General features: G+C 51.2%; 1 protein-coding gene across 1 annotated transcript in view; it reads right to left on the bottom strand.

Moving 5' to 3' along the window:
- The window catches only part of Nfasc (neurofascin), a 164,717-nt gene that overhangs the window by 6,313 nt on the left and 138,170 nt on the right, over positions 1 to 20,234 (bottom strand). The window contains 5 exon segments of the mRNA XM_040738665.1: positions 2,564 to 2,633; positions 4,803 to 4,934; positions 11,135 to 11,287; positions 12,530 to 12,646; positions 16,327 to 16,575. Coding sequence (XP_040594599.1) covers positions 2,564 to 2,633; positions 4,803 to 4,934; positions 11,135 to 11,287; positions 12,530 to 12,646; positions 16,327 to 16,575 — 721 coding nt within the window.

Here is a 20,234-nt window from a genome sequence, read left to right as displayed (position 1 = left end):
CTCTAGGACAGTGGTTCTCAACTGGGGTCATGACCCATGGGTCACGACCATCAGAAAACACATGTTTCCGATGGTCTTAGGGACTCCCAACCAAACATTTGTTTTTGTTGCTACTTCATAACTGTAATTTTGCCACTGAGTGACGTCTCAGTTCCTAAGACCATTGGTACTGTGTTTGGCAATGGTTGTGACCCACAGGTTGAGAGCTGCTGCTCCTCTAAGCTGGTGTGCCTGGAAAATTGCTGCTGGTTACATTTCACAGGTGACACAGGCTCCCAGGCAGGAAGCAGCTGTGGGCCAGCAGTGGAGGTCTAGAGGCCTGCAGAAGTTACCACAGCGGTGCCAGATAGTCTGAGCAGATACACCACACCCTCCACACTGCTACTCCTCAGTCCTTCCCCAGCTAAGCTTACATTTTAACAGTCAGTGTGTTCTAACAGCAGCCTCGGATAGACGGCTACCAGGAGGGGGGCCTTAGATGGAGCAGGAGCGGAGTCTGAACAGATGGGCAAGCCTGCCAGGCAGTTGGCTAACCAGGCACTCTTCCATTCAAGGAAAGTCCCTTTCTTCCAGACCAAGGCTCCTTTCCCCCTCAAGAGCCCCACATGCTGAAGTCTGACTCTGTGGGACCGTCTCTGCCCAGGGGTGCATTTATCTGAAGTCCCTGGACCCTGTACAGGAGTCCCCCTAGACGACCTAATGCAATGCTAATGCCCCATCGTGGCATGTGGGGGGAGCATGCACCCCCTTTACTTGCTAACCCCAAAGTATTAGCATTGCTTTTGCCCAGAGGAGCAATGCCGAGACGGAAGTGGTTTCCTTGATGTGCCCACTTGTCAAGAGCACAGGCCACGTGTGCTCCAACGCCTCTTGATGGACAGGTTATAGCCAGGTCACAGAGTCACAGGTCCATACCTGCCATACCCTGGGTGAATGTGGCCTACTACCATGGCCTATCTGTGTGCTTTGATGGCAGGGCCACAGGAAGGACGGTGGCAGAGTGAGGCAAGTGGATCTTCAGGGCTAAGCTGAGTTTGGGCAGGAAGTGGAACTGGTTACAGTCAGATTCTTACTGTCAGGCCCCTCCCCACACATGCCACTGTAGAGCACGGACACTGTATTAGGTGGTCTAGGGGGACTCCTGCACAGGGTCCAGGGACTTCGCTAAGTGCGCCCTTGGGCAGAGACAGTCCTGCAGAGTCCGACTTCAGCATGTGGGGCCTTTGAGAGGAAAGGGGCCTTAGTCTAGAAGAATGGACCTTTCCTAAGGAGACTTGAATGCAAGAGTGCCTGGTTAGCCAACTGCATGGCTGTCTGCCCCCGGCCCCCTGCCCCAGACCTGCAAGGTCCAAGAGGACAGACACGGGGAAGAGGCAGACCTCATGAGAAGGATATTCAGCTTTAAGAAAGCCAAGAACAGAGCAGGAGAGCCCACTCCTCACTCCCAGGCACATTCCCTTAGAAACTTAGTTCTTCCGACTTCCTAATTTTAGCCTTTCCCCAGTAGGATTCTCAAACTCATTTGATGCAGGTCCTAGGAGCAGAACCTGCAAAGGCAATGCTGGCTGGAGGGGGAGAGGTGAAGGTGGGAACAGCTTGTCCTGAGTTCACCCCCACTCCATTGGTCGACACTGAGGGCATGAAGAAAAAAAAAGCCTGAGGCCTTTTAACTGAGGGCCAGAGGTAGCTCTCAGCCCACAGAGAGGCTAGACCTGCCAGGTGATCCCAGGACAACCAGGGAGAGAGGAGGAGGTTGTCATAGGGATGTCAGGCTGGATGGACAGCTGTGGCCATAAGCTGCCAGATGGCTTCTGGGCAGGCAGCAGCTCCCTGCCTACTGACCTGGTGCTGTTTGCCAGGCTCCTGAAGAGCAGGTAGTAGAGGCTTCAGAAAGGAGGAGAGTTCAGAGGACGACAGGGTGACCTGTGCAGAGTTAGCAGGGTTGGCGTGGGGAAGGAGGGCTGGTTTTTTTGTTTTTGTTTTTTTTTTGATATTTTCTCCCATCCTACATGGTCATGGAATCTCATCCAAGACCATTTAGGATGGGAGAAAATATCAAAAGAACAAAACCCTGACCCATTCCTGAGCTCAGAATGTACTGGCCATCCAGATGGGACAGTGACCACTTGGCACAATCTTGACTGAAAGGTCTGTTCGGATCTGAGAGGAAGCATGGCAGCCCTGTCCCAGCTCCTCAGCCCAGCCCCAGCTCCTCAGCCCTGCCACCCGCTCACAGAGCGGTGAGGCTTCTCAGGTCATTTATCCTCTTGGGGGTGAGGAGTAGGGTGCCTGCTGGGAAGAGGCCTGTTGGTCAAGCTCACTTCACAGAAAAGAGGCCCAGGGCTCATTTTGAGGGAAAAAGTGGAAAGAAACAAAGAGGAAGTCCTGTCCAGGAGAGGGTACCAGGGCTTCTCAGACTCGGAGTACACATGCCCAGCCAAAGGGCTGCCACAGAGGTAAAAGCAGCAGGCAGTCCCGTGGGCTGGAGGGATGTGGACGCAGCAGCCCTGTGGCTGCTCTGGGCAGCAAGGCCAGCTACAAGGGGAGGAAGGAGATCAGTCACCTGTAGTCAAATGAGCCATCTTCTTCTTTGGGGTCTTCAGGGCCCAGGGGGACGTCCTTCTTTTCTCGCACTAACCAGTAAGAGAAGGCAAGACAGACAGACAGGGTGATTAAGAAGGATGTCTCTATTCTCCAGGGTGCTTCTGAACACACAGACAAAAGACATCACCTTGGGGGCTGGAGAGATGGCTCAGTGGTTAGGGGCGCTTGCCGAGCAAGCGTGAGAACCCGAGTTCAAGTCCCATAGCACCCATGTAAGAAGCCAGGTGTTGCTGTGTGTGCCTGTAACTCTGGAGCTGTGGGGGTAGACACAGGATCGCTGGGACTAGCCTCACTCAGGGCTCAGTGAGAGTCCCTGACACCCCCATACACCACACCCTAGAACCATCTTGGGTTCAGTGACAGTGAATGACAAGCTTCCTTTTAACAAAGCACTATTAATGCCCCCAGGCTCAATCAGTTGCTAAGCTGATTCTTTCCCCTTCACACCCCAAGGGGTCTTTACACCCCAGCTGACAAACCTCTCAGCTCCCTGCCATTTCTCCATCAAGTTATCTTAATATACCAGAGGTGGCATCCTTATTTTCTGCCAAAGGCAAATACTCTCTTGTTTAGCGCTTTCTTGGTTTGTTCTGAATTGTAATAGTCTTATATATTTCCTCACTGGTGACAAAAGATAGCTTTCTCCTTCAGAGGGAGGGGGGATTATGTTTCTCCAAAGCTCAGAGCACAGCACTTAGAGGGAGGCTGTGGGATGAAGGTGTTCTCCCCTGAGCCTCTCCCTATGTGGTCTCTGGGGTGATGACAAACATAACCAAGGCCTGTCCTACTCCGCTGTGGTCAGTCCCTCTCAGCTAGTTGTAATGTTGAAGTCAGTTATCTTGCCCCTATATTCTTAGCATTTAGCACAGAGCCTGGCTGGAATATGATAGGTGCTTAAATGGGGGACTTTTTGATGCCTGAATGGAATAATCAACCCATTTGAGAGGTGAGGACAGGCCACAGAATTAGTAGTTGCGGAAAGAGTGAAGACTAGAGTCCATGCCCTGTTCCTGGGTCACTCGGCTTCTTACTGTATGAGGAGCTTGCCCCGAAGTTGGAGGGAAGGGGACTGGATGGTTTGAGAGAACTTTCTGGGTTGGGACACTTTCTAGAAGCCAAAGGCAGGCTCTAAGTGTATCTGGTGGGTTCCTTAGGGGTCCCGGGCCCCTGATTCAGTCAAGTCCCCCCATACTTGGACCTCTATCCAATTCTGGCTTTCTCTCTTGTAGAGAAAAAAACAACAGTGTAAATATAGTGGAACAAAGTGAAAGATTCACTGCTCGCCAACAGGGAATTAAATTCCTACCCTCCCTCACCTAGCAGGAGCACAGCTTCGGGACACAGGGTCTGTGGGCACCAGTCAGGGAACGAAGGAGACGCCACCTTTCCTCCCTTTACTTGCTTCGTTTGAGGCTTCCTGTCCCTGCTCCAAGAGCAAGGAGCATCAAGGGAATGTGTCCTGGCTGGAGCTTTAAGGCAGAAGCATGCTCATCCCTCACTTCAACAGGGTGGCCACTCTCAAGTTACCTGTCATCCGGCCTCCTGTCACCTGACCCACCTTGTCACAGCCAGATGGCTCTCTTGCCCATTTGAGAAAAAAAAATCACTATTTTTCTGAAACAAGAATGGAGAGGTCCTTGTCCTTGACACTGAAGGCCCTTGAGGAACAGGAGAGATATGTTTCTGTGGGACTTGAAGGAAGGGCCAGGGTGTCATTAGCACAGCCTGTCCCCAGAGCTGCTGAATCTGTAGTGGCAGGCATTGAGAAACTTCAGCAGGGCGTGACCCACCATGTGGACTCTCTCTGGGTTATGCTGCTTCTGCCTAGCCCCTACTCTCCATGTTTTAGCCTGGCTACTTCACTTCCCCACCTCTGCCCTGACCCAGTGCCTTAATGACCCTCAGGCTAAAGAAAGCCACTTTGCAGAGCCAATGGGAGAAGGTAAGTCAAGGGAAGGCAGGCCCTCTCAGTAGGAGCCAGGGCTCCTCCCATGCCTCCCTGGAGCAGCCTAGACTGCAACATCCATTCACCCGGGGCAAATAAACGAACTCAGTTGTTTGCTGGTAGCTTGTAAGAAATAGGCCAAATATGCCACAGGCCTGCAGTTCTAAGATTAAAAGACCAGAGACCAGAGCTTTGGATCTGGTGGTGGCCTGGTGACTCGTGGGAGAGCCTGACCACAAGCCCCACCTCTCACCTGGGTACTTGCCGCCGCGACTCCTCTTGATGAAGCAAACGATGAGCAGGATCAGCACCAGAAGGGCGATGGCGCACATGAGCCCGATGAACCAGCCCTGGGTGGCGATGTCTGCCTGGTTATTGGTGTAAGCTGGCAGGGTGGGTGGGAAGCAAACCGTGAGCCACCGTGGGGACCGGGTGAGGAGGGAGGCGCACAACTATTGGGCAGATTTGTCCTAGAGCCTACTGTTCCCACCTAGCAGCCCTCAGGCCCAAGCTACTCTGCTCAGGGAGGAAAGAAAGTGGTTAAGGAACCAAGGGCCAAAGATCAGGAAAGAGGCAAAGAAAAGGGGTGCAGGGAGCAGAGAAGCGAAAGGCTGCGCAGGCCCTGTAGGATGGAGACTTTACTAAAGAGAAGGCATGGCATTGCTGTAGACCGCACGCACTGGCCACAGCCTGGTGGGAATGAGGGCTGCCGTGTGCAGCCGGGTTCTGGCGAACGGGCCTGCATGGTACCTGTCAGGAGGCTGAGCATGCCCACACTGCTAGCTCTGCTGGAGGACACCTTGCAGGCACAGTCTCTTTGTCCACCAGGCTTTGGCAGTGGCTCCTGGGCCAGATGGAGGTTCGGGTGGCCCTGTGCCTTTTCAAGTCTCCCCAGCTGGGCTGAGCTTTCTGACAGCAGGCAGATCATTCAGTCCCAGGTGCCCAAGTCAGGCAGTCAGTGGTGCTGGGTCAGTGCTTTTAGGTCATCTCACAGGAAACGCTCCTGGTGGGCTGTGACAAGCCAACTTGCCTTCCTTTCTGTGGAGACCATCTCACAGATTCCTTTGTGGTCTGAAGGGAATACAGGTGTGTCTAAAGGCAGGAGCCCATGAGTCCTTTGATGGTGTCCATGCTGTCCAGGGGCTGGGGATTTGGGTTTGTGGGAGAGTGTGCTAAGTACGCACTCGCCCTTCTTCCTGTGGACCAGAGGACAAAGGGGATAGTTCCTGAAACACAGCCTTTGGTGGGAGCTGAGATTGAAGAAGGGAAGGATCTATGGAATGCAACATACCCTGGGAAGCCCAGAGCAGGCTTGGGAGAGCTAGGCAACCCGTGGAGTGAGTCATAGCACCAAACCTCCTCCTAGGAGACACTGGGCCTGTGATACCCTGTGCCCTAGCTTCTGGGTACATTTTACCCTTTACCAGTAATAGAATGCAAAAACTGTTTCATGGTCTTCTCAGGGCCAAGCCGAATACATCATGCCAGGAAGGCTCTCTCTATAAACACTAAGGAGTGACAAACAGGTCCTTGGTGGCACCTCAATCCTAGCTGACTTGCTGCAAAGAAGCCTAGTCCACAAGACACGTGACTGTTGACACCTTGATCTCGGTATGCTGGGGACAAAAGCCCTGCCCTGTTTCCATTCATGCTCCTGTCTGTTGTTCCCCACACAGCAGGCCCAGACCCCACGAGGTGCTAAAATCCTCCTTTGCTACAACCCTCTAAAACTCCTAATTGCTATGAGAGGACACCTGTATTCCTCACCCATCAGGCTCTGACAGAGAGCAGCCCCATCACCTGCAGCTCTGCACCCCTCTCCATACTCCCACCCCTCAGCCACCTGCCTCAGGCCCTTTGCTCTCTCTCTACGGAGGAAGACCAGTGAGTCTCGCAATGACTCCACTCCTTGGTTCTCCTCTGAGAACTAGAGGGAGACCCATCCCACCACAACTTCACTTCATCAGGACTTTGCTGCTCAGGGTCCAGCAATCCTGCTACTTCTCCTTCATTGCCCTCTAGACTGTCCATCCCTTCCCCGGATCCTTCCCTGGACCAGGAGAGCCTGAACGTGCACAGCCTCTGCAGCTGTCCCTCCTTATGTGACAAAGGTCTTTCCTTCCCTTTCGTCTCCCTCCAATGTTTAATAGGGATGCAACGCCTTGGTCCTTCATTCCCATAGGGACCCCTGGACTGCCAGCAAGTTCCGTTTCTTCCTCTTTGCTCTCTTCTGTATCTTAAAACACAAACCTGGAGGAACCTGTCAGACCTTCTGGGACGGCCCATGCTCTCTGTTCTGATCAGGTGGACCCATTGTCTCTCATGGCCTCCAGGTCCTGGCAAGTCTGCTCCTCATTCACAGGAAGTTGACTTCAAGGTACTGTAACCACCATGTCTCAGTTATCATTTCAAGTGAGCTCCCACCCCTACCTCCCTACCCTGACTCTGACCTCAGGCAAGTCTTGAATTCTACTTGGCAATCCTTTTAATCATCTCTTGTACCCACAGCCAGCGCCACAGCTCTGAGTCCAACACTCTTCCCTAACCTCTCGGCCTGAATTTCCATTCATGTTCCATGTCTAAGGACTATTGTCAACCCCCCGAAACAACTCTGATACATGATGTGCAGCACCTATGCATCTTGGCACCCATGGGTGCAGTGAGGCTAGCGTTACCACTCCCATATGTTACTCAGATAATGCCTCCCTTATTTCCTGCCACATGGAATTCAAGTCTGCCTGGCCTTCTTCCTGCCTTGTTCCCACTCTACTGAAGACTCCAGATTGCCATCCTGTTATCTGACTACCTTTTCACATTCTCTACTCCCTCCAGAGCCTCTCTGGTCACTCCAACTTACAGCTTCCCCGGACTATTCTCTCACTCGCCCTATTCCAGGCAAATTAACATGCAATTGTTCTGCTTCCTGGATCCTGGTTTCCAATTGTGCTGCTCTAGTTTTGAGAACAAGGTGACCCTCCCAGTACTCAGCATAATGCGATCACATAACAAGTGAGCAGTGACTACTTACAGATGAACACACTCACTTAATCCTAATGTAAGAAGATAACCTGGGACCCCACTCTTGGTTTTCCCCATACCAGTGGCCACATGGATGTTCCTGTCTACGTACCATGCCTAGGCAGTAGGTGAGGGGATTACTTCACTTGTGTTTGGACAGTGGCACCCATATTTTGCAGAGAGGTTGGTTTGCATCTCTGCAACCACCCGTTTGCACCCCCATCTTCCTTGTGTTTGTTCTGATACTCTGGCAGCCATCTCCACGACATGCCCTTTCTCTTCAGAAAGAAGGTCATGATGCCTGGGGAAAGTGGTTACAGGGGCAGTTTAGAAGGCAAAGACAGCGTTCCGTTCCTGAGAGTACCAGGAGAAGTTGAAATGTAGCTTCAGACGATTGAAAAATGTAAAAAAAAAATAAAAATTCTTGCGAACTTTAGACACAAAACCAAGTGGGGCCAAAGTAAGTTGGTTTCTCAAGGACAGAAACCAATAGAATGATCTCAGCTTGGGTTGAGAGGAAGCCACGTGAGTGAAGCTCTGGAGTTACTACACTTGACCACCAATACCACGCTCCATTGATCTGCTAAATGGCACTGAGATGCTAACTCTATCAGTCTCCAGAGACAGCATTTATACTTCCTACCTCCAACCGGAAATGGTAGGCACACTTCTTCCACCATATGCCTGGCAAGCACAAGTCCAAATGCCTCTTGCCCTGGACTAGAAGTGTTCACATTCAAGCCTTCTAAGCCACACCTGAAGCAAGGCTAGTCTTCCCAATCGTAGCCAGAGTGACCCTGCCTTGTGGCAAGCTTCCACCTAACTATTATATACACAAAATAAGCCAGCCTTTCCATGGTTGGGCAGCGTTTTCTGAGACCAGGATGGAGTATGCAGAAATACAACTTTCTCAGTCTGGTTTTTTCTGTGCCTTATGTTGGCTGAGCCTGTAGTCATCTCTACTGCCTGAGCCTTGGGTAGTTCACTTGAAATCACTTTTACATCAATCCAGTTGGAGACTCAGAGTCACATCAAGTCTCAGGCTTGGTACTAGGCGCAGTGGACAACTTGGGGAAAATACACCTGTCTGTAGTTGTCTACCACTCTGCAAACGATTGCTAATAAACTCATTTTATTCAAACATAACATGAATGAGTCATTCTATGGGCTTTGGTGCCAATTCCAATTTGGGGCAGATGTTAATTTTATGTCTTCTTGGAAAAGTTCATGCAACCTCCAACCTATTTTTAAAAGATGGGAAATTCACCTGTTAACCAAACAGTTCATTCAATTACCATGTCTAGCTGGAGGAATCTGGCTTGACCATACACAACAGGCTCATCATTGAAAGTCATTCTAAAAATGGATGAACAAGTAACATAGCAGGGATGGCTTTTCTTCATCCACAAATGTGGCTGCTCTCCCTCAAGTCCCATGTCACCTGTCTCCATACACCCTGTCTCATTCTGCAGTCTCTCTGGCCTCCATGAGGTCTTAGCTGCCTGCTGCCTGCTTCTAACACTTGGGTCATTCACTGCATCCCAGCAGAGAAGCATGGAAGGGCCCGTTAGAATCTGTGGTCACATATTTGTAGCCCCCCAGGTTTCTGGCTTCAGAAGCTTTAACAAGGGATGATTAAGTTCCCAATGGGATCTTCCTGGTGAGGGTTAGAAATCCTGTTCGCATTCCCAGAAGTCCTTTCTCCTTCCTTCCTGAACCACTGCAGCATGTTATCTGCAGGCTACAGTGATGGCCTGTGGTTGGGGCCCAGAGATGTTCAGAGAAGCTCTACTTTGATGAAACATAGAGATCCGGGGTCTGTGTGGCCTTGCCTCCAGAGTCTACCTACAGGAAACTGTTTTGACACATTTTTACAGGTACATACAGACTTTAGAGAGCGAAAATATTTTCTTTTCCTCATGTGGTATGCACACAGTAATTTCTAGCGGGTTTAGGAAGAGGCGAACAACCTGAACTCAGAGAAAAGGTACTGAGCTTGGATGCTCCAGCTTGCCTGAGAACAGGTCTGGGAAGACTTGTGGATGCTATGTGTTTCCATGGCTCTTAAGGCAGGGAAGCAATCAGAGCCTCTTGCGATCCAGCAGAGAGAAAGAAAACTAGGTATTGATGACAACATTCAGAAGCAAGTACCAGCCATTACTAACTGCCTCCCAATAATGCATGCTTAATACTTGAAACAGATTAGGTCAAACCCAAAGGGAGGGTCTGGTCCTTTCCTTTTCTCTCTGGCTCTCTTTCCAACCCTTATCCACAGCACATAGAGAGGCAGAGCTCTGTTCTGCCCGATGCAGACGCATGGCTTCTCATGTAACAAGATGGCTTGGTAGCTCACTCAGACCTCCTGCCTGTGTGCGCATGGCTCATCTACAGCAAGGAGCTGCACACTCAGATTCTGTGGGCTGGAAATGTGTGGGACTGGCAGAGTCACAGCAGGGAAGACACACCAGGAGGGACCAGGCTAGAAGAGGTAGGGTGAGTCAAGGTTGCAGATAGACAGTGACTCCCTAGATACAAGCTACCAGCATCATGTGGCTGGGCGAGAGGACAGTAATGAATATTCAAGTCAACATTCAGAAATTCACATAAATCATTGTGGGGTTCCCCCCATCCTGCGTGTCTAATAATCCGCGTCTGACTAGGCCATCCCTAGAGGCAAAGGCTTATCCTTTTCTTGCATAATCCCTTTCTCTACCTCCCCTTAGCCCCAGGGCTTCAACTTGGCTGTGTGTCTGATATGAAAGATACACACTAATGCACACCGCAGACAAGCAAGTGCCTCTGTGTTTGCAGATTCCCAGCCCACCAGAAGAGAAATTCTAAGCCTGGTCCCTCCAGAGCCCTAGGTAGCCATTTGCTACAATGAAGATGCTTCTCTATCCAGGCTAAAGCTCCTACAGAGCCGGACTGTCATCGTCCTGCCCCTAGCACGATTAAACAAAACAAAACAAAACAACAACAGCCAAAACCCACTTAACTTTTAAGCAGGACAAACTTGGAGTGAAATTAAAACAAAACACTGATGTCGGCAAGCCAGCAACACACACATTGGTCCCGGGTCTGGCTGGTTGCTCAGGAGAATTCTGAATCAAACCAGGCCCCATTGCTCTCTTCCCCTCATTTTACCCGGAGAGAGCAAGCTCCCAAACAGTGGGGTAGAGTGCAGGACTCTCCAGCGTCCCCGCTACCCCCCGGGGCCCCCACACACTGACCATGCTTGTGCATGCACTGAACCCTTTTGTTACAGACGTGGTGGGGAACCAAGCATTCCCTGTCCTCATTATTCAGTCCTTTGTTTCCAGATTCCCAACTCAGTCGGTTCCCCCACCCCCCAGCCTGGGCCCAGAGCCTGGCTTGCTCTCCACTGGGGCATGCACAATGCACATCTAACTGACCCTTTTGACTTCCTGCAGGCCAGAGGCACACCATGCAAGGCAAGGGATGGGGTGGAGATGAGACCTGTTTCCAAGAAGAGACAAGCAGGAAGCTGGGATGAGGGTGAGATGCCCATGCTTGCAGGGGGGATGGCAAGGCCAGATCCCCTCTCACCTGTACTGGTCATAAAGGTGATGATGGTACTGCTGATGCCCTCGTTGTCCCGGGAATACACCCGCAACGTGTACGTCATCCCGGGATAGAGGTCTGTCAGCTGTATAGGCTGGGCCTGGGCCTTAACAGGGATAGTTTTTTTCGTATGGTTGCCTGGGGAACAGAAACCTAGGTCAGCTTGCAACCAGGCACCAGGAACTGGAGAGAGTGTTTAGGTCCCTGTTCTTCTGTCAAAAGCAGAGGGGTGGGGAAAGGGGGCTAAGGCTCCCTGGGTCCAGTCCACCACTCAGAACAGGCAGCTCCCTGATGCCCAGCATGCAACTCTAACACTTATGTGATGTCTCCCCCCGAAGTCTTCCTTCCTCACCACAGACTTAGCACACTAAGATTGGCTGCCTCAGCCATGAAGCATGTCAGCTCCCCCGTGAAAGTGATTGACTTTCTGCACAAGAGCCTCCTGGGGGAGCCAGCGTGCTGGTTAGTGTGTCACATGGTTAGTGTCTCACATGGAGGTGAGACAGGACCCTTGGCTTTCCCTTCACTCTTGGCGTCATCTTGAACTGTTTGCCAGACTGCAAATTCACATATCAGACGAAGTGTCTATGTCTCTGGGTTGTGGGAGGGAATGGTGGTGGCAGGGAACTTAAAACACCCAGACCCAAATCAGGACTCCAGCCCTCCCCTCAGAACCTAGCACCAGATTTTCACTTCCTAAGAGTTCTTGGGGGAAGGGAGTAATCCAGCCGTGTTTTCTGGCTGCCTTATTGATTTCACTGCTTCCAGCACATGTTAGAGAAGTGTGGGCTTCACCCTGAAGAACAGGAGGGGCCCTGTCCAGAGAAGGCAGATCTCTGGAACACATTCTGCAGCCCATTCAGGTTTTTTGTTTGTTTTGTTTTTTAAAACCCAAGCTCCAATAGAGCTCACAGCTCACCTTGAACCACTGGCTGTCTGGTCTGTGTCTGTGACTGGTGCTTTCCACTATTCTGTGAACAGGGAGCAGCTGCAGCCCAGGTCTGAGCCCTGGACCATGCAGCAGAAGCATCAGAACAGCCAGAGTCTTGGCCAGGAGATCAACACAGAAACAAGACCTGGCTCACGTTCGGATACTCGAAATCCTCATTCTGGGCAAGACTGGGACACAGGTCACAGTCCACAGATCCTCCACAACACAGGCAACTCAAGGTCTTTGCTAATGGCTTTGGAAGTCCCTTCCCCGTTCAAGTCTGCTCCTTCCACCTCTGCTATCTCTGGCCGGGATCGATTTCACGAGACCACAATGAAGCCAGGCTAAAAGGCTTCTAAGCCTGGGGGAGTTCAACAGGACCTCTTTAATGGGTATGCACCGCTCCCCTCCACGGCTGCACCACTCCCACCCCACATAGCAATGCTTACTGTCGATGTACTCAACCACAAAGTCAGTTCCAGGCCTGAAATTGTGCTTCCAGGTGATGTTGGCCCATTTACTGTTGGGGAGCACCGTGACGTTCCAAATGGACTGCTCGTCGGGGGCTGGCAGGCGGGTTAGAAGAGGAGTTAGTGGTGAGGAGAGAGGAAGTACAGGAGACTCAGAGACGCACATTCTACGTGTGCATCCTCTCACACCCAGAGTCTGCCGGGAAAGGGAGGAGTCAGGAACAGCTGTGCATGGGGCTCAACAGAGAGAGCCACAGGCTTCAGTCTTGACAGCCAGGCCAAGGGTACCCAGGGATGCACAGGACCTGTCTGTATGTGAAGGGGATCAGAAAGTTGTCTCTCCCTCCTCACAAGAGGAGGTTAGGAACAAGAGTGGGCTTCCAGTCTTACCACTTGGGGCTCTAATCTGGATTTGTTGCCTTTTTGGATCCCTTGCCGTAGATTTAAACAGGGTAAGGAACGGGATAAAGAAACAGACCCCGTGGTCAGGATGCTGGCAGAGGGGGAGAGAGTAGGCGTTCCTCCTTCACTAAAAGGAGAGGGCCTGTCTTTGAAAATCAAGCAGGAGAGCCTTGGGGGATGGTTCAGTACTGGTGTGCTTGCTGGGCATGTGGGTTCCACCCTTAACGCCACCACAAGAAAACCATGGAAGAACAAGATACTAAGGATGAGACTAAGTACAGGAAAACTCTCCTGGCTTTCGGAAGCTAGAGAATACTAATCAGGTGACTTTGATCTGAGGCCCTCTGGTTAATGAGAGCCTGGATGACCTGTATTGTGTCCTACAACCTCAGGGTCCCCAGTACAGTCAGAATTGATGTATCCAACACAGGCTACATAGGACCAAAGGATGGTGAGCTTCCCTTGGCATCCAACCCTTAAGGTTCCCTGTATGAGAAGAGCCCTGCTTGTAGGCTTCTCGGCCACAGAGCCATTGAGGCTTCATCTCCATGTAACAAAGAGGACATTAATTATCAAGCACCTGAGGGCTGGGAGCTACTTTATCAAAGCCACAGCACTGTCTGGAACCATAGTCCATATACAGGGGAATGGCAGCAGCCTTCAAACGCCAGAGTCCCTGAAGTCTGATCACCACATTTCCCAGAAAAGGTTTAGCAGCAAAGGACTAGCAAGGATGCTTGTAGTTCAAGGGCTTGACAACCATGGCTCGTGCATATTTAATTAGAATGCAAGGGGGCACTGTCACCAGCTCACTTGTCAGACACAAAGGAATAGAGTATATTGGCGATGCATTTATTCATTATCTAGTTGACATGTGATTGGGTCTGCAGGGCTGGGGAAGTGATAAAAGATTTCCTGATTTTCACTTCAAAGAAGTGTTTTTTGGTTGTTTTTTTTTTTTTCCTCCCCCTACTGCAACCCTGTCAGGTGTTGTTTGCCCCAGGTGAACACAATGTGTGTCAAATGAGGGGCTGAGAAGAAGGCTCCACTGATGATGGAGCAGAAGGCCTGCTGCCTGGGAGGGAGGGAGGGAGGGAGGCTTCTTTTCTGCTGCGAGGGCCGTTTTGATCACATTGACTGCTTTAATAATTACCCCTCCCTTCAAGTTCAAGGAGCTTGTACTGAAGCTGACCAGCCCTGATGTGGGGGTTTTATTGCTCCTAACCTCAGTACTCTGTATGACACCTGGAGAATTTGCATCTAAACAGCTTGACCCCCGCCCCCACCAAAGTAATACTGAGTTAAATCCGATGCTCTCCAAGGGAATGGCGATGATCAGGGTGCTTTTAGGGAAGGCCAAGCAGGGGCTGGAGAGAGGGCAGTGTGTAAAACGCTCTCGTGCAAGCCTGTCAGACTGAGTCAGATCTCCGAAACCCAAACAAAAGCTAAATACAGAAGCACAATTGTCTGTCATTGCGGACTGGGGGGTGGGGGGGGGGTGGAAGAAGAACCACGTGACCCCTGCAGGCCACAGTGTGTAGCAGCACATGGCTAGAGACCCTGTCCCAAATCCAGATAGCTGGAAAGCCAGCACCAACACTCATTCTCTCATCTTCATGTATGGACCTGCATTCACACACACTAACATGTACACAGTAACACGAGCACACTCGTCATAAACACAGAGAAGAGAAAAACCCAAGCAATGGGAAACCAGATGATTTTGAGGTGGGAACCATGCAGAAGGCTCCGGGTGGTGACTGCTAAAGAACTGGGGTGTTCGGAGGGAGGGACCAAGAAGGTGAGCTCTGAGCACTGAAGTCCAAAGGAGGCCATGATTAGCATGCATTGTTTCATGGATTCCCAGCATGTGAGCTAGGAAATAGAACTTACATCTAAAGAGGACCCAAAGGATGCCCTGAAAAAGGACAAGTTATGAAACAATGCATGTTAAGATATAAGACAAGATGAAGATGAATTTCATTTAAAAGATTCTTGGGAAGCTGGGACACTTCACAGCTGTCCCCAAGCTCTCTACACCATCAGGGCTGTGGCCAGGCTCTCTGCAGCTTCAGGAACCATCTACGCTAGGGCTGTGAGTCATGGGCCAGTGCTGCCTAGTTTAAGAGTGATGTTTCTAGGTCAGGAATTGCCAGTGAGCAAGATTCATTGTTTCTGAATTCTTGGCTCACTTCTGTGAATTCAAAGCACTTTAAGGATTCAAAGACCTGCTCTGAAGAAAAAAGATGCCTCCCTATGACCCAGAGGACAGCAACTCCCAAGCCGCTGATGGCATCTGGTTGTGTAGAAGGCCTCTCCTGGGTTGGCTTTCCCCCTAAATGTCATGTTTACATTCTAGCACTGTGCCTCTAGCATTTCCAGGTGCAGAGAAATGTGTCAACTGTGAATCACCTGCCTCTGCCTATGGCTCACCTAATACCAGTGATTGAGCTAGAGCAAACACTAACAAGGGCCACAAGCCTCCATCCACATTCAGAGGCTGGTGAGTGGGAGGGTGGGAGGCAGTGGGGCTGGGAAGGTAGAGGGACTTTTCCAAGAAGCGAAAGCAGTGGAGGCCAGGGGTCTATGACTCTCTGGGAACGAGAGCCTTCTGGGTGCTTCCTGGCAGTCTTTCCAGTGGCTTCAGGCTGTTTTTACAGCTGCCCTTTGGGTCCAAGAAGGTAGGGACCCTCTGCTCTATGGTAATAACAGACTGATGCTTGGTATTCAGAATTAACTGAATTCTCCAAGTCCAGGGACCCTAAAGGTCATCCCCAGAACGCCTGTAGTTTTTTTTCCCCCAGATAAGCATTTTAGGAGTGCATGGGAAAGAAATGGAACCATGTCAAGCATTATGACCTGGTAACAGCATTTCCTGCATGCTCTAACTTTTTAAAAGAAATACCTGCAAGAATTCCTTGGGGGCAGAGGTGCAAGGAAGGGGCAGGAGCTCCAGAGGCAAAGCTGTGTGGCATGGCAGCCACTCCCTGCTCCTTCTTCTAGCCTCTGTCCCTAGAGGTGGACAGACATGATGTAGCCAGCAGCTGTTCTTGGCCAGGCACACAACCATTAGAACCTTCCCTTCTCACCACATCTCTTCCTCAGTGCCCGACCCTGGCCGGCCAGTTGGCACATGCTCAGAGAGGCCTGGTGCTCTGTTGAATGGCAGGATCTGCCTAGCATAACGAGCACTGAGTGGCAGACCCGTGTGTGCTCAGGGTGGGGACTTGGGGCCTTAGTGAGCCATGTAAACCATGGCGGGGCTAGTCAAACACCACCCCAGAGCCCACCACTCAGCTGAATAAGTCTGGGGTTGTCTGGAGAAGCTACGAGGTAGGCTCAGAGGGGCCAGGAGCATGGGCAATGAACAATACCGGTTTCGTGGATCTTAGTCCCAATGGTGGTAGTGTGAGGACTCTCCGTGGTGGTAGTGGTGGTGGTGGTGGTGGTGGTGGCGGCAGTGGTTGTAGTAGTTGTGGCGACGGTGGTGGCGATGGTGGTAGGTACGACAGTTGGGATGATGGGGATTGTTGTGGCTTCACTGGTGGCAGCAAGGGCAGGAGCATCAGTACTGCTCACAAGGTCTGTGGTACCCACAGTTGTCGGGGGCAACGTGGGAGGAGCTAAGAGGGAAATGGGAAATAACCGGGTCTGGTTGGTCTGGTAGCACCCAGCTAGCATATCCGGCCCCCACGTGCAAGGCAGGCAGCCCAGTGGGAAGATGGGGCTCAGAAGTCAGAAGCCTCCCCAAGCATTCGCACCGGTCCAGGAGGACCCCAGCAACCGATACACAGCCATGGGAGGGGAAGAGAATGAAGCTGCTGTGTGTTTCATTTTCTTCTCATGGTCTGCGTAGCTTGAAGCACCCAGCATGCATCCAACCAGAGACTAGGACAGTGGCCGAAGGACACACACGTACTGAATCATTTGAACCCCAGGGATGGCACAGAGTGTAGGCCAGACACCACCCACGAAGACCCAGAAACACTATGTGGGTCCAGTCCTGGAGCCTCAGCTCAGAGGAGATGTGGGCAGGTGACTGGGCTCTGCCCTTCAGGGACTAAAAGCAAGCTCGCCACTTCCAGCCCCTCCATCCAAAGTTCCCCTTTATTATCTCTGTGGTTTCTGTCCCCCTCCCCATCTCTTCCTTCTTTACCCACTGGCAGCTGCCTCTACCCCCGCACCCAAACGTCTAGTGCTATCTTTTTGTCTAGGATACTTATGCTCCACGAACCCCCAAGTCCTCCCTGTCCCCATTGGAACACAAAATGCATGGCAACGTGGTCTGTGATGGGCAACCTTAGTCTCTGGGCCACAGAAAGACACAAACGGCATCAACAAAGGAGCCCAGTGCCACGCCCCCTCTCGTGGAATCTTCATCTGGGTCACAAACAACTGGCTCATATTTGGCCAGACTTGCTTATCCAAAGCGGGCTTTTCATGTTAGTGGGCCCTGGGGCCTAGTCCACAAACGCAGCAACTTTTTCATACCACTCTTCCTCTATGGAACTGTCAGAGAAGCTGGCAAGGGGCCTCCTCTCCTTACTTTCAAGAACAAATTTGTTAAGACTCAGTGTGAGGATGACCAGGCAAATCAGAGAGCAGAGCTCTCTCTCTCTCTCTCTCTCTCTCTCTCTCTCTCTCTCTCTCTCTCTCTCTCTCTCTCTCTCTCTCTCTCTCCCTGTCTCTTTCTCTTTCTTTCTCTTCTCTCTCTCTCTCTCTCTCTCTCTCTCTCTCTCTCTCTCTCTCTCTCTCTCTCTCTCTCTCAGGACATCACTGCTAATGATCTTACCACTGTTTACTTTCTGGTGTTGGCAGTAGGCAGGGACTTAGACATAAACAGTAACCCTAACTTCTGAGGAATAGTGATATCTGCCTCAAATCTCCAGAAACTCTGGAAAATAATACCCCCTGCATCTCCCATCCTTACAGAAGAGGGCTTGGCCAGGGATGGAAGGTGGAGAACAGTTTCAGGAGAATCAGGCTCCTGAGCCTAAGCCGTTTCAGCCAGAACCAGACTTACTGTACTTCCCCGGGACTCTGGCGTTATAAGCCCTTATTGGGAAGAAGGGCAAGCTTCCCTACTTGCTAAATCAGAGCTATTAATGGTCCTAAGTATGGGAACTTCAAAGCCACACCGGGAAAATGACTCTCAGAGAATCCAGAGAACATTCAAAGTCAATAACACTGTATCTCCCTACCTCCAGTCAACTTTCAGACTTTAAGAAGGCATGGGGAGGAGTAGCTAGGGTGGGGGCAGGGAGCAGAGAGAAGCCTTCCTTATAATTTTTTTCCAGGGATGTGTTCAGCCCTAGGCCAGGAAGTCAATTCAGGGCTCTTAACACTCAGCCCGAAGGGATTGGCTTTTCCTACCCACCAACACGCTTGTAGAAGCATGGACTCACAAAGAGAAGCAGAGAGACTGGGAGGCGTACATTAGCTGCTTCAGGGCTGGTCCTATATCTCCACCTTGACCTTGGTCACAAGTGACAGACAGGAAGAGAATCTGTCCCTCTGATCCACCCTGCCCTTGGCTACAGGTGACAGATAGGAAGAGATTATGCCCGGCAAATGCCCTTGGGATGGAAATGCTGAGAGGTTAGGACAGGTTTCTGACTGTGTTCGGCAGCTTGAAGACAAGGGTGAGAAGTGACCATGTGGACACTCCCATCCACATTTGACAGCCACTCCTACCAAGTATTCTCTGTGGTGATAGTTCCTGGGCACACTTCTTGAGCTCTGAGGCAAACCTCAGGGAATAAGTGCTAAGAAGAGATGGGGAGAGAGATATCAGGAGCTCCTGGCAGCTTCTGGGGTGCTCCCCTCAGATGTCACAGCTGGCAAATGCATGCCCCCACCCACTCATTGCTGTGTCCATTATCAGCATGGAGGGCTTTTGGATACAGTGAGGACAGAGGCCAAGAGGGAAGGCACTGCAGTCAGAGAGAGAACCGTCCAAAGCCTGGGGCAGGTAGGAAGGAAGGGAACTGTGCATTTCTCAGGACATTCAGAGCATTTCCACCCTGGGCTGAGCTGGGGAGAGGGTGGAAGATTGGTGAACCCTGAAGAGGGGCTGGCATACATAGAGGGGACCACAGGCTAGGCAGACATATTCCTGTGCGAGAATGTCATTTCTAGTCACAGCAGGAACTGTGAGTTTGGAAACATTCAGGCTGCCACTGATTGGTGGTCACAGCTGGCCGGCAACCTAGAGAGAGCAATGGATGTCAAGTACCCAAGATGGTTTTAGGGTAGCTTAGATCTGGAAGCCAGGAGCTGGCCAAAATAGGATGGCACAACTCTGTAGAATATCTAAGGCCCCAAGGAAGACACATAGCTAAAGACGTGAGTGTTTGGGAGAGCATTGGGTAGAGATGGAGAGAGGACACACTTTGCTCATTTTCTCGTCCTCCTAAACCTGCCACAGAGCTGAGTTTCTATCAGCTACCCACCCAACATTTGCAGATCTGAGCTGAGTCAAAGACAAGAACAGCTTCCAGACATTCCAAGATGGTCCAAGATTGTCCACATGGCATGAAGACTCCCCCCGCCAAGTCACAGATTGTTAGACAGATGGTAGCAACCCTAGCAGACTGAAGATACAGGTGGATGAGAGAGAGGGTTTATCTTCACTGGGATATAAGGGCTGATCCATCTTGGGGGAAGTACCGAGGTTTGGTGAGAGTGAGAAGGAAGAGGGTGGTGGGCTGGACACCACTCCCTTTGAAAACCTAAGCTCTACTGCCCCCAGAAGGCGTTGTGTATGCAAAGCTGAGAACATCTGATATTACTGGCACGTCTCGTCTACAAAAAGGTACAATCTGCCCTTCCCGGTGTGTCATGTGGAAATTGGAGCCTGGGAAACATGCTTGATTGACAGCAGAGACTCTGGGCCCGTTCCGCATGGCATGATGAGTTTAGATCTTTTAAAATTGGAAAGAAAAGTGGAAGGAGGGTTGGAATGGTACCCCTCACCCCCCTTGCGACGGCAGCTCACAGGAGGGCTGCAGAGGCTTCCCTTCCCCCAACACGGCAGACTTCTTGCGACTGGATCCACTACATTGGGTTTGGAGTGCCAGGATTGGGAGGGAGACAGGAAGATGCTTGACCAATTCAACTTGAGTACCTGCTGTCACAATTGTGAAGGAGACTCACACAGGAAGACAGGGCAGGGCTACCGTCCCTCTAGTATGGCAAGAATTGTATGATCTATAGTGCCCAGGCCCTGAACAACTCTGTGTCTCACATCCTGGAAGAGGGCTTTAGATCTTGTAGGGAGCAC

This window comes from Mesocricetus auratus, unplaced genomic scaffold (assembly GCF_017639785.1).
Source record: "Mesocricetus auratus isolate SY011 unplaced genomic scaffold, BCM_Maur_2.0 Super-Scaffold_100676, whole genome shotgun sequence".
NCBI lineage: Eukaryota > Metazoa > Chordata > Mammalia > Rodentia > Cricetidae > Mesocricetus > Mesocricetus auratus.
The sequence above is the reverse complement of the archived record's forward strand: the minus strand, read 5'-3'. Positions and strand labels throughout refer to the sequence as shown.